Genomic DNA, 13,543 nt, shown 5'->3' with positions numbered 1-13,543 from the left:
CTTAATCAACAAATCCAAGCACAAGAAACCAGGGCAGCATGAATGACAGTCATCTTACAGACTATAAGGAATGACACTGGAACCATGGGCCCAGCCACTTGGCAGGAGACCTGAAGGGCTGCCAAGGAGACAGCCTACCCCAAGGTCTCTGACGGGCTCCCGAAGTATGCAGGCAGGAGGGTCCCACCTGTATACCAGGTAATCAGGGAGAGGTCAAACAGCATATAAAGCCTCACCCTGTCTTAGTACATTCCAGACGCTCATTAAATGCCACCTTTTCTTATTATACGGTCACTGGACATTTAATCTACTAAAGAGTGTTATTTACTCACCAAGTCAGTATGTTCCAAGAACTCAGCTAGGTGTTTTACATTGTCCATTTTAAACACTGTGAATAGATACTATTATCCCCATTTTACAAATGAGGAGAGCAGAACTCAAAGGTTAAGTGATTCTTCCAAGGTTACAGCTAGTTAATATTAGAGCTAATCTGTTAATGATCTTGGGGGTAGTGGTAGAGATGATGGTAGATATAAATTTACATATGGATAAGGAAAAATCATTGTAGATGATCTACTTAATTTTTTTTTAAAAAGCCTTAATAAGGACCTATATTAGTGTCTGGTTTTAAAAACCATATCACTCCAGGATTAGGTAAAATTTTCTTATATCATGGGCAAAAAGTTTGTGACCTTATAACAGAGAAACCAAAGAGCATATGTGTACCTTTCGTAGACTCCGCCTCCCCCTCTCCACAGGGATTGTTTCCCAGACTCACAGTTTACAAACAAATCGTCTAGAGGAGAAGTACAGAGTGGCATCTCCAAGACCGTAGGTAACACAAAGCTCTTCCAAGAAGGGAAATGCCAAGCCAACAAGGACAAAATAATCTAAATGGCAATCAGTGGCAGATGGGCTCCACTAAGGGAAATACAACCCATTCTGCTATAACATAGTTGTTGCATTCCTGAGGAACCTTTGCTCTACATTATCAAAAAAGAAGTTAGATACAATTGTTTCAATTGAAAAAAAAAAAAAAGAGTTAAGGTTAAAAGGTTTCAGCTTGCAATAACAAGGTTATTTTTCCTGCAGGAATTTCAGTTTAAAAAAAAAACAACAGTGTTAACAGTTGTCAGTCCATTTTATTCCTGTGAACTAGAAATAACAAAATGGCTGACAGACACAAACCTAAGGGCTTCCTTGCTTATTCTTTAATCCAAGCACTCAAAGGCTCAATGTCCTCCATCAATTTCATCTTTAGCCTTGCACTTTTCCTTCTGGCACAGTTCAATACCACCAGTGGTAACAAAAGAACGTGGCCTTAAATAAAGCAGCTGTGTCTACCTCTAAACTTGCAAGCCTAATTGCTGATTACGTTATAACTGACAGTGGTCAGCACAACACAAATTAATTATACTTACACTCAATTGATAACATGAAAATTCATGGTATAGGAAAAATGCCTGTAGAAGCTACTCTATAAAAGAAAAATAACACTAACTACCCACAAGGACAAGTGGCTCCAAGTTTTGCTAAAATTCAGAAAAGGAACCTAAGGCTCACTGGGGATCATTTACTGCTGCAAGCAAAGAATAAAGAGAGTACAGGGCATGACCGAAATGGAAACAGACAGGGAATTCCCTGGCGGTCCAGTGTTTATGACTCGGCACACTGCCATGGCCCAGGTTCAATACCTGGTCAGGGAACTGAGGTCCCCCAACCCACGCAGTGCAGCCAAAGAAAAAAAAAAGGAAGCAGACAATATCAGACTCAAGAAAGGTAAAAATGACTCAACTCAAAGTTTTCCTAAGAAGAGAGAAAGAAACAGGAAAACAGGGGGTTGGACTCCCCAAAGCCTCACCACTAAGGCAATGGAGGTATTAGCTGGAGAAAAAAAAAAAAAAATTACTTACAGGATCCAAACCTTCTTTCTCTAGTTTGGCTTTCTCCAAGTAGTAACTCCTCTCGGCCACACTGAGAAGCCTCCAACTCTCACTAATCTTCTTATTGATCTCAGATTGAGGGAGGTGGGGGAGCTCCTGCTGCACTTTCAGGTAGATGTCGTAATAGTACAGAAGGTAAGCAGACCTGAGGAAGCAAGGACTTCTTAAGGTTTTCCCTCAACCAGTAAATACCACAATGTTTAAGTAGTGAGGAGCTAAATACAAAACCCAGCTTTTCATTTCAAAAGCATTTCTCTAAATAGAGACTGAAGCAAAGAAACATTTAAATAACACCTCCAGAGGGTGAACAGGGGGAGGTTTCTCCCTCCAGAAATGTGGAAGCAAAGGCTTGTCTGGTCTACTTTGCCATGACCACTTTTTCTGCAGGGATGACTGGCCTTAAATCCCAACATGGGCAAAGATAGATAAAGGTGTCCCCTCATTCCGCTTTCAGGAAAAGGTTAATTAGAGGACTAATTACCACTCACACCCTACTCTTCTACACAGCCTTTGGTCATCTCACTGGTCAACAGCACCTCGCCAAGGCTGAGAGAGGGAAGCAAGTAGAACTATCAAAGGGACCCAGTGCTGGGAGCCTCAGCAAGAAGTTTGGAGTGTTCACAGTTAAGAGGGAGATTAGAGCTACAATTTGGATATTCTTTATAGATATCATTGGCGCTATTTATAATTCCAAATTTTTATTGATGTCCTAATTAAATATTTAAATAACAATGGCATTAGTAATAAAGTGGTTCTCTTGTACAGAGCTTCCACCATTTGTATGTATATTTCCTGCTAAAGCCTAGAAACATGACCAAGATTTGGATAGGAATGGCAACTGCTGGCATCAATCGGCCACTTCCCACTCTCAATCACCCTCTCCCTCCAACCCCACTGCCCATCAGGAGACTTCAACAAATGACATGGCACTCTCAGTGAATCTGGACACAGGCTAAAGTCTTCTTCAACACAGTTCTCCAAGCAGCTTCTGTTTATAAATGCCAGCTACCAAAATGTGTCGGCTAACCTGGGTTTCTTGGCCTTTTCTCCATGTATTTTATACTTTTTCTTCTTCTTGGGTGGCCCAGGGGAGGTGTAACAGTAGGCTTCCTCAATTTCCTCCATCACGACAGTTACCTCAGTACCATCATATGATGCATCCATGGCTAGAGGAAAGTCAAACATAAACAAGGTTCAAGAATCTACCCTAAAGGGGACAGCAGCCTCCCGATCCAATGATCCTTATCTCTGCCACGGCCTTAAGACTCAGTCATTTGCCAAACTCAGCAGATGGATCCTAAGAAGCACCTGGGGAACCTACTAAACATTCAGATTCCAGGGTTCAACCTCAGCCCTTCTGAATCAGAATCACTAAAGGGTGTGGCAATCCGTGTGCTTAACACCTGCGCCAGGTGAGTCCTCTGACTAGGCAAACCTGAGATCACTAGCTTAGAGAGCCCTTTCACTTATATTCGTTCATGGGATACTCAGTAATCCTTCAACACAAAGATTAGCCCCACATTACAAGAATTCCATATGGTAACAGGTAAATACTTGGCCAGGAGTCAGTTCTGGACACTCCCTCATGGCATCACCTTAAGCAAAATGCTTCACTGATTCACTCATTCATTCAAACATGTGTTAAGTGCCAATATGTAGCAAAGTTTCTTTACATTCCGCCAGTTTGTATGACTTTGGGCAGGTCCTTTAGCTGCTTTAGGTTCAATTCTCTCACACATTAAAAAGAGATGTCTCACCCACCTTACCACAGACTTATAGTGATAAGGCTTAAGGACATAACTCCATTTGAGAATAGTGCTATACAAAAAGGGTTCATTATTAAAGATGAATCATGTCTGCCTGAGATGCTTAACGACCTGCCCAAGGCCACCACACCCAGGGACTTGAAAGGCAGATTTTTTAGTTCCAAAATCCAACTGTGAGCCTTCTTCCATACTACACTGCTCCCATCTCCACCCACAACCCTCTAAACCAGCACTGTTCAAAAAACTTTTTGCGATGACAGAAATGATCTTCATCTGTGCTCCTCCAATACAGTAGCTAATTATGGCTATTGAGCACCTGAAATGTGGCTTGTGTGATTGAAGAACTCAATTGATTTCATTTTATTTAATTGTAATTAGTTTAAATAACCACACATGGTTAGCGCGGTACTGAACAGCTCAGGTCTAAACAGTAATCTGACAGACCGACATTAACTCTCTAGCACTGGCCTAAGAAACAGAAAACCTACTAATAGCTTTTCCTAGGGAAAGGAAGGCATTAAAAAAATTCAATGACTAGTTCAAGAAGAGTTAGTTTATTTGTGGCCACACGCTAAGTTGGAGTTTTACCCACAGACTCAATCCTTGGATGGAGAAAGGCTCCCAAAAACCACTTGAATTTTATGAGAGAGAAATAATATAGTTGCTCTGGAAAATCTGTCAGCAGATAATTTAGGATTCTGGGAAGAAGGAGCTGTGTAAGTAAATACAGAACTGATATGTGTATTACAAGACCCACTCACATCTCATTTAGAACTCACTCCACAAATGATGAGGTATCTGATAAGGTATGAGAAAAAGAGCACTGTGTGTTGAGTCAGGAGACCAGGATCCAAGTCTAAATTCTAACCATGTGATCTCAGATAAGTCTACTCCCCTCCCTAAATTTCAGTTGTTCCTCAAGTGAGACTGAAGAGGCTGAAATCAGTGGTTCCTAACTTGTTGAGAGGCAAGAATCCCTTTGAGAATGTTGTAAAGCGGGAAAAACCCTCTCCCAGAAAATGCAGACAAGTATTTCACCTATAATTTCAAAGATATACCTGAGGCTAAGAACACATTATTCCTAAGGTTCTTTCTAGTTCGGTACCATCTCTAAATGATTTCCCTTCCCATTGTAAAACAAAACAAAAACAACAACAAAAAAACCCCACTGCATTCGGTTATAGTGCAACTCTGGAGGAGAACATAACCCACAACTTGGCTCGGTAAGAAATAGGCCAGTGCCTTCATTGGGTAAGGGATGCTAGGGTTCAAATCAAGGCTATGTGGGGATGTGCTTTTCTTGCCTTTCATAATTGACTTCTCAGCCCTTGAGTCTTGCTGAGAAAAACAATAACTGCAGGAGAGCTTCTGTAAAGAATGACATACAAGGTTTTAGCACCCAGAGCAAAACAAATTAGAAAACAAAGTCATTACAATCATATTGGGGTAGGGGCAGGAACAGACTACCCTGGGTTTTGGCTTCTTTGAGTAGCCCGGTTTAAGCCTGGGTCCAAGAGTATTTTCAGATCCTAGGCCTCAGTACAGCAATGCAAAAAAAAAAAAAAAAAAGGCACGATAATATAAAGGTTAAAACCAAGGGCTCTGGAGGGCAGAAGATCAGGGTACTAAATTTAAGTTACGCATTTTAACAGCACGCGCACAGAGCTCTATGACCTTGAGCAATCTACTTACTCTAAGCCTCAGTTTTCTCATCTGTAAAAGAGAAGGCAGTACTTGAAATTTGTGACACGCTTTCACTCCTATCAGATCCTCCTCGGAACCTCATTAAATGGCTTCTGACGCCTCAGCAGTGGGCCATGGTCGGCCTATGGGCCTTAGATGTCCCAAAGGTACCGAATGCAGGAGGTGGAAACTAAGGCTCACTACTCCTACTTCGTAGAAGAGGCAACAGGGCTCAGAGAGCCGCAGCTCCCAGCTCGCGGGCGCCCAGCCGGTGCGGTGCGGCGCGGCGCGGCGCTCGAAAGCGGGACTTACCCGGAGAAGCGTGAAAGCCGCGCGGCTTACATTCCCGGAGGCGCCCGGCCAGGGGGCTCGACGGGGGGGCTGGCCGGCGCACTCGCGCTCCCCGCTGTCGGAGAGAGGCGGCTCCAGTCGTGGCAGTGGCAACAAGGAAGTGGAGACGAGGGCTCGCGCGCGCATCCCGGGGGCTAGAGGAGCCCCGGCCCCGCGGCCCCGCCCGGCGACACACGGCGCGGAGTCGCGACAGCCCCTCTCTCTCCCCTTCCTCGGAGTCGTGATGTGGGGTTGTAGAGGGCGGGTGTGGGAGCACAGGTTCTCTCCGCAGGCTCTTCACCGACGCCTGCCGAGAGCCCCGGGGGTCAAGCCCCGGGGAGCCCGAGGAAGACAGCAGGGACACGGGCGTCGCCGCGGCACCGGTTCAGCGGCAGCAACAGCAGCAGCACACCTCGGACCGCTAGGAAAACCCGTCCCGGCGACCCTCGCGGCGCGCCGGAAGCGGCCGGCGGCGCGTGACTGCGTGCGACCCCTTGCGCAGGCGCAACAGCCCAGCCCGGGCTGAGGGGCGGGCCCCTAGAAAGTGCTTAGAGGCTTAGAAGGGGGCCGCTAAGGCGGACGGACTACTTCCTGCTAGAGGTTCCGGGAGGAGGAGGAAGCTGCGGCCGACCACGGTGGACGCCCTCAGCCCCAGGGCATTGCCGTAGGGCGTTCAGGTAAATGGGGCGGGGCTGTGGCGAGCGTGAGGGGTCGAGGCCCCGCCTCGCCTGTCGAAGCCACGTCTGGCGAGGGGAGCCCGAGCACCACCCTCCCAGCACGGCGTTCAAGGCCTGACCCCAGTCCTCATCACTGTCCCGGCTTGTTCAGGACAGGGTTCTTACTTCCTAGTGCCGCATGAAACCGTCCTCCTCACCCCAGTGATCTGCCCTCAATCCGTCTCTCCCACCGTCCCACACACAGTAATGGTAGTGAGTGATTCAAACGGAGCTGAATGACCATGTGGAGAGGCTCTGGAATCAGATAAGGATTGCAGTGTCCCTTCCCGCCGATGTCACAGATGGTGCCACATTCGTACAAGTCCCCTCACCCTCACTACCTTGCAAGTGCATTTCCAATCTGCCTACTTTTCTCCATCTACCACCGTCACCAGTCTTCTCCTAGTCACCGTCATCTCCTGCCTGGACTGAGGCAATTTCTTCCCATCTCCTCTCTTTTCCCTCTACAATCTATTCTCCACAACACGCAAATTGATCTTTTTGCACTGTAAGCCTGATTAGGTCACTCTCTGCTTAAGACCCTCCAGTGTCCTCTTGTTTACTTAGAATAAAATTCAAACTTATCTCGACCTACAAGACTTTGGTTTGGCTCTTGATTCATTCTCTCTCCACATCTCTGCTCAGTACTGGTTGTTCCCAGAACAAGCTATATAGCACTGTGTAGTGTTCAGAATGCCAGCTTTGTGCTGAGCCTCCTTGGGATTGAATCCCAGTCCTACCACATGTAAGCGATATTAAGCATGGAAAGTAACAAATTATGTTTACAAAGGACCAATAATTGGTTCTCATTTCAATAAGTGGCATCACCATCCACTCAATTGCTCAGTGCTCAAGCCAGAAATCTGGGAGTTATCCTTGACTCCTCTTGCACCTCACATTCAGTCCATCAGCAAGATCCACAAAAACATAGTCCCAAACTGACTACTTCTTACCATCTTCACTATTACTCTATCCAAGCCACCATTATCTCACATCTGGACTCCGGCAACAGCCTCCTAACTAGTCTCTTTCTTTTTCTCTGACACCCTTCCATTCCATTCTTCACACAGCAGTCATCTTTCTCCTTGCTTAAAATCCTTCAGGAGCTTCTTGTTGCACTCAAATTAGCACATCCCAACTATATATGGCCTACTAGGCTAGCCTGCATTTACCTTCAGATTTAGGGCCACCTCTTAGGAAAATGGACTTTACCTATTAGGTTCTCCACCTTGCAACCAAAAGACTCTTTCTAAAGTGAAAATCTGATCATGTCATTCCAAAAACAGAAAACAAAACTCCAAAGGCATCTTATTGTCCCAAGATCCTTGTTCTCTTCTCCAAAGACTTTCTTTTTCCTGATCATGTCTTTTTATTTTCTATAGTACTTCATTGCCTTTACACATATTTCCTTCTATCTCATGAATCCCTATTTGTTTATACTTTAAGTCCCAACATCAATATTTTTTCCTCTTTGAAGTACACTGCCCATCTGTGTCCCACCCAGTTGATCATCCCAGTTCTGTCTTCTCGTCCACAGTACTCTGTAACCTCTGTTATAGCACTCCATACTCTAGTTTTGTCTTCCCTGGTAAGCTCCTCAATGGTAGGCACTATGCTGCATTCACCTCTGTATGGCTGGCATCAAGCACAGTGCTTAGCACACAGAGGATGCCATGATTGGATAGACAGATGTGTGGGGGTAGTGACAGAAACCAGTCCTTAAAAAGGGGCAGTCACAGCCTGAAGCACAGCAGCCTCCTCTTGTTCTTTGAGGACTCTCATGATAAAAGGTTTAAGCAGGCAATTACCAAAACTGCTACTGTTGGATCATGTTTATATCCTTCATAGCACATATCACACTCTGTAATTAACTAATTTATCTGTTCACTTAGTGTTTGTCTCCCTACATCACATTGTATTATTTCATAAGGGCAGGGACCTTGACTATGTTGTTCTTCATTGTGTCCTTACCACTTGGCACCTGTAAATATTTATTAAATGAATGTGTGGCTATGAGAAACATCTTCCGGCAGTGAAAAATCCTTCCAAGCCAAGCAGTGATAGAGCTATGAAGATCTCACTGTGGTGGAATTTCAAGCAGGACTATGGAGTTGCAGAAATAGCACTGATCTGAGTCAAGAAATCTGAGCTCTATGAACCTGGGTAGGCCCCTTCCCTGGGCCTCAGTTTCTGTATCTTTAAAATGAGCCAGATAATAATTCCTTGAATTTATACAATGCATTGCTATTTGCAAAGTTCTTTTACCATCTGTTACTTCAATATAGTCTCACAGTAGACAGACCAGACATTGTTATTATTTTTACAAAGGCTCAGAAAGTTTAAGTAAACTAGACTATATCTCTTTTATTTCAAACATTCTATGAGTCTGTATAAATAACCTCTACAAAAAGTCAGTAGCATGATCCTATCTTCTCTTGACTTCGGCCTTATATTATCATTTTTCTAATACAATTTTTAAAAATCTGAACCCATCTTTTAGGGGGAATCCATTATCTTCGGTTCCTGATAGGCACTCCATTTTGTCTTCTCAGTTTTCCTCACTTGTGGCAAAACAAGCCAAGAGGAGGAACAGACACAGCCCTGGTAGTTGTGGTCCGGCCCTCATTCTACAGATATGGCAAACAAGGGGAACAAGAAACGTCAGCAGTTCTCCCTAGAGGAGAAAATGAAAGTTGTGGAAGCTGTGGACTCAGGCAAGAGGAAAGGCGATGTGGCAAAAGAATTCAGTATCACTCCTTCTACTTTGTCTACATTCTTAAAGGATCGTGCCAAATTTGAAGAAAAGGTGCGGGGGGCATCTGTGGGACCCCAGAGGAAAAGAATGAGGAATACTCTTTATGACGACATTGATAAGGCCGTTTTTGCTTGGTTTCAAGAAATCCATGCCAAAAACATTCTCGTGACTGGTTCTGTCATTCGGAAAAAAGCACTAAACTTGGCCAACATGCTAGGCTATGACAATTTTCAAGCAAGTGTGGGCTGGCTGAACAGATTTCGGGATCGCCATGGAATTGCTTTGAAAGCAGTCTGCAGAGAGGATAGTGACAGATTAATGAATGGTCTAGGAATAGATAAGGTTAATGAGTGGCATGCAGGGGAAATTATAAAACTAATTGCTGACTACAGCCCAGATGATATCTTTAATGCTCATGAGACAGGAGTGTTTTTCCAGTTGCTTCCCCAGCACACACTTGCTGCTAGAGGGGACCATTGTAGAGGGGGCAAGAAAGCAAGGCAGCGGTTGACAGCACTCTTTTGTTGCAATGCTTCAGGGACTGAAAAAATGAGACCATTGATTGTTGGTAGGTCAGCCAACCCACGCTGCCTCAAGAATGTCCATTCCCTCCCTTGTGACTACCGAGCCAACCAGCAGGCGTGGATGACACAGGATCTGTTTAATGAGTGGCTGATGCAAGTGGATGCCAGAATGAAGCAGGCAGAACGCCGGATCCTCCTGCTGATTGACAACTGCTCCGCTCACAACATGCTTCCACGCTTGGAAAGGATTCAGGTGGGGTATCTGCCCTCAAAGTGTACTGCCGTCTTGCAGCCACTGAATCTTGGCATAATTCATACCACAAAAGTGCTGTACAGGAGCCACCTGCTAAAACAGATCCTCCTCAAGCTCAACAGCAGTGAAGATCAAGAAAAAGTGGACATCAAGCAGGCCATTGACATGATTGCCGTGGCATGGTGGTCAGTCAAGCAGTCCACAGTGGTGAAATGCTGGCAGAAGGCAGGCATCATCCCTGTGGAATTGATAGATTCTGACGCAGAAGCAGCAGCCAGTGAACCAGATATTGCCATTGAAAAGTTGTGGCACTCAGTGGCTATTGCCACCTGTGTCCCAAATGAAATAAATTTCCAGGACTTTGTCACTGCAGATGATGACCTCATCATCTCTCAGGAGCTGCTGGACACAGAGGTCATCCAGGACATGGTGGCTGGTGAAAGTACTGATGAAGCTGGAAGTGAAGATGAGGGGGAGGCATCTTTACCACAGCAGCCAAAAGTCACCATCACAGAGGCCATCTCAAGTGCACAGAAACTTAGATGGTTCCTTTCCACTTGTGTAGGTGTTCCTGATGCCATTTTTGGACAGCTAAATGGCATAGATGAATATTTAATGAGAAGAGTGACACAAACTCTTGTTGATTCCAAAATTACAGAGTTCCTCCAAACAAAATAATGTAGAAATTAACTGCCTCTTTTAATTTAGAAGATGTAGTTTACAAGAATAAATATTTCTTTAGCTAGGATATTGAACTTAAATTTTAAGCAATATTATTGTGACAACATTCCAGTTTTCTGAAATAATCAGAAAACTTTCTTGAATGGAATTTGGGGCCCAAGACTTTTCATTTCTAACAAGTTCCCAGGTGATGCCAATGCTGATGTGGTCCAAGGTCCATGCTTAAGAACCACTGGTCCATCTGGATTCTAGCACTTCTCTCTTTAGCTGGCCACCTGAATACTCCCAATCACTAACTGTCAAAAAAAAAAAAGTATCAGCTGTTCTTACTCCAGAACTGTTAACTCCTTCCTGCTGATTTGGTAACTCCAGAACCTTCTTAGCTATTCTCTTGAATGCCCCACCAAGTATTCAGTAGAGGTGCATCTGTTTGTGCCAAAAGACTTAACAAGAGCCATCTAGCCTATCAAAGCATCTTTTAATACTTCAGGATTATTATTAGTACAATGCTGGGGTACAGGGAAATAAAGTGCCAGAAAGAGGAGACATGATACAATCTGGAAGATGTGGTAAATATCAGAGAATGCTGTTAATCACAATCATGGGAGAGAACATACCTTCCAGTGTACCTCTCAAATCCAGACAAGGTGAGAGGAACACTTGTGAGAGAGATGACATGTGTGAGAGTGTTTGGATTATTTGGATAATCCACAGTGGTCCTCTCCACACCTGTGGATAATCCAGCCTCATGTCATTAACGTGAGGGCACACTATGTTTCCCTTCACTAAAATCACTTCATAAATCACCCTTATTCCTTTGTGTTTGTTCTTCAGAGAAGTATGCTAAAGCAGAGTTGATTTAAGTTATTTAAAGCTGTGTAAATTTATCATCAAATTTATCTTAAAGTTTTTCTCCTATAAAAAAGGCATTCTTGGACTTCCCTAGTGGCGCAGTGGTTAAGAATCCGCCTGCCAATGCAGAGGACACAGGTTCGAGCCCTGGTCCAAGAAGATCCCACATGCCGTGGAGCAGCTAAGTCCGTGAGCCACAACTACTGAGCCCCTGTGCCACAACTACTGAAGCCTGTGCGCCTAGAGCCTGTGCTCCGCAGCAAGAGAAGCCACTGTAATGAGAAGCCCGCGCACCACAACAAAAAGTAGCCCCGGCTCGCCATAACTAGAGAATGCCCCCATGGGCAGCGACGAAGACCCAACGCAGCCAAAAATAAAAATAAATATAATTAATAAATTAATTTTTTTAAAAAGGCATTCTTAATATCCTTTAAAACCCTAGTATCTATTTTCTAATGAGTCAGAAAGTGTCGGTTTCATTTTTAGAAGGTACACACAAGACCTGTTAGCGTTCTCGTGTAGTTCCCTGCCCCAGGTTAATTTTGTGGCTATTTCAGAAACCCATAGCAATTTGGTTATTCTTCTTTCTGTAGTTACTTAATTGAAACATGTATAAAGCAGATTAATCATAGAAAGTACTCCTTCCACTTTGTTGAACAAAACAAAAAACACAAAAAAACAGCAGACGTTTAAATAGATGTGTATTTAAAGGTTATTTGGGATATTTTTCCTTTTAACGAACTAGTATAACTTGAATTAAAAGTACTATACGTATTTTAAATTATTAACACATAGGAAAGGAAAACAGTGTCTTCTGGCTAAGTCCCGTGGTTCTGTCTCATTGTCAACACCTTAACTGCTCTCATCATCTGTGTCAGGATTACTGACGAAATTTCTAATTTCTTCCCTCATCTTTCTCCTGAAGTCCATTTTGCACATAATGTTAGATCTCTTTCCCTTGCCCAAGTGTCTGTGGTGGCTCCCAAATGCCTACAGAAATAAAAGACTATGCATCTGAGTCTAATCACCCTCTGGAGTTGACTGCTTGGTTGCTCAGTACAATTTAGTGTGTGTGGCCCCACCATGGGCCATTGTCTTCACTCCATACCCATGTCTGCTAGTGTGCCTTTGCCTGAATGCCTCACCCTGTTCTCTACCAAGCTGGGCCTTACACATTCTTCAAGAACTAACTGGAGTCCTTTTTCTTCCAGCCTTGAAGACTCCAGCACCTGCTCCACCCTTCTCTCCCTCAACTCCTCCGCACTTTTGTCTCTAAACCATTCAGTTAAGCACTTAAATGTTTTGCCAATGTTCTGTGGCTCTTTAGACTGTAAGCTCCACGAGAGCAGGGACCACTCAGCCTTTGTAACCTTAAAGGTGCCTAGCACTGTGCTGGGAACATCATAGGCATGTCAATAAACATTTGTGTATAAATTGACACACAAGTAATGTCAAAGCCACCTTATTTTTAAAGTTGCATGAAGCATTAATTCTACTAGAAAATGACTTGAAGATAAGGTAGGGCTGTCCTCTATTTAAAAGGATTTGCAGGGCTTCCCTGGTGGCGCAGTGGTCGAGAATCTGCCCACGTGCCGCGGAGCAACTAGGCCCGTGAGCCATAATTGCTGAGCCTGCGCTTCTGGAGCCTGTGCTCCACAACAAGAGAGGCCGCGATAACGAGAGGCTCGTGCACCGCGATGAAGAGTGGCCCCCACTTGCTGCAACTAGAGAAAGCCCTCGCACAGAAACGAAGACCCAACACAGCCATATATAAATAAATAAATAAATAATAAATAAACAAACCCAAAGTTTAAATAAAAGGATTTGCAGAAGTTTTCCATGAATATCATTGCTCAAATATTATTCCAGTCCAGGTTATAATCTATTCTGTGATAATGAAGAATTCTGATATATGGAGCTAAACCTATTTCCTTCCACAGAAAGTCACTGCAGGATTCTCCATTTCTACAAGACAAGACTTTAGTGTGAAAGGCTTTGTCTAAGTGCTTTGCATATAGTAATATTCAGTAAGTATGTACT

At 44.1% G+C, this 13,543-nt stretch overlaps 2 protein-coding genes across 6 annotated transcripts in view; one reads left to right on the top strand and one right to left on the bottom strand.

Moving 5' to 3' along the window:
- The window catches only part of HMGXB3 (HMG-box containing 3), a 61,627-nt gene extending 55,505 nt beyond the window's left edge, over positions 1-6,122 (bottom strand). For 3 of the 4 annotated variants that reach the window (XM_068536184.1, XM_068536186.1, XM_068536185.1), the window contains exons 1-3: positions 5,705-5,789; positions 2,971-3,109; positions 1,914-2,088 (exon numbers count right to left, since the gene is read on the bottom strand). In XM_068536184.1, coding sequence (XP_068392285.1) covers positions 1,914-2,088; positions 2,971-3,107 — 312 coding nt within the window. In that variant the 5' untranslated portion in view covers positions 3,108-3,109; positions 5,705-5,789. Of the gene's footprint in view, positions 1-1,913; positions 2,089-2,970; positions 3,110-5,704 lie in introns of all 4 variants that reach the window. The other variant, XM_068536183.1, reaches the window with a different exon arrangement.
- A 183-nt stretch (positions 6,123-6,305) lies between these two features.
- On the top strand, positions 6,306-13,255 carry TIGD6 (tigger transposable element derived 6). Of its 2 annotated transcripts, none has more exons than XM_068536190.1 (2): positions 6,306-6,399; positions 8,991-13,255. In XM_068536190.1, exon 2 carries the CDS (start codon positions 9,074-9,076, stop codon positions 10,646-10,648), a length of 1,575 nt encoding a protein of 524 aa, XP_068392291.1. In that variant the 5' UTR covers positions 6,306-6,399; positions 8,991-9,073; the 3' UTR covers positions 10,649-13,255. The 2 variants fall into 2 exon arrangements, with proteins under 2 accessions (XP_068392291.1, XP_068392292.1); XM_068536191.1 differs by having other exon boundaries at positions 8,939-13,255.
- Positions 13,256-13,543: the final 288 nt, after the last annotated feature.

Source organism: Eschrichtius robustus, chromosome 2 (genome assembly GCF_028021215.1).
Source record: "Eschrichtius robustus isolate mEscRob2 chromosome 2, mEscRob2.pri, whole genome shotgun sequence".
NCBI lineage: Eukaryota > Metazoa > Chordata > Mammalia > Artiodactyla > Eschrichtiidae > Eschrichtius > Eschrichtius robustus.
This window is presented reverse-complemented; position numbering and strand designations above follow the sequence as displayed.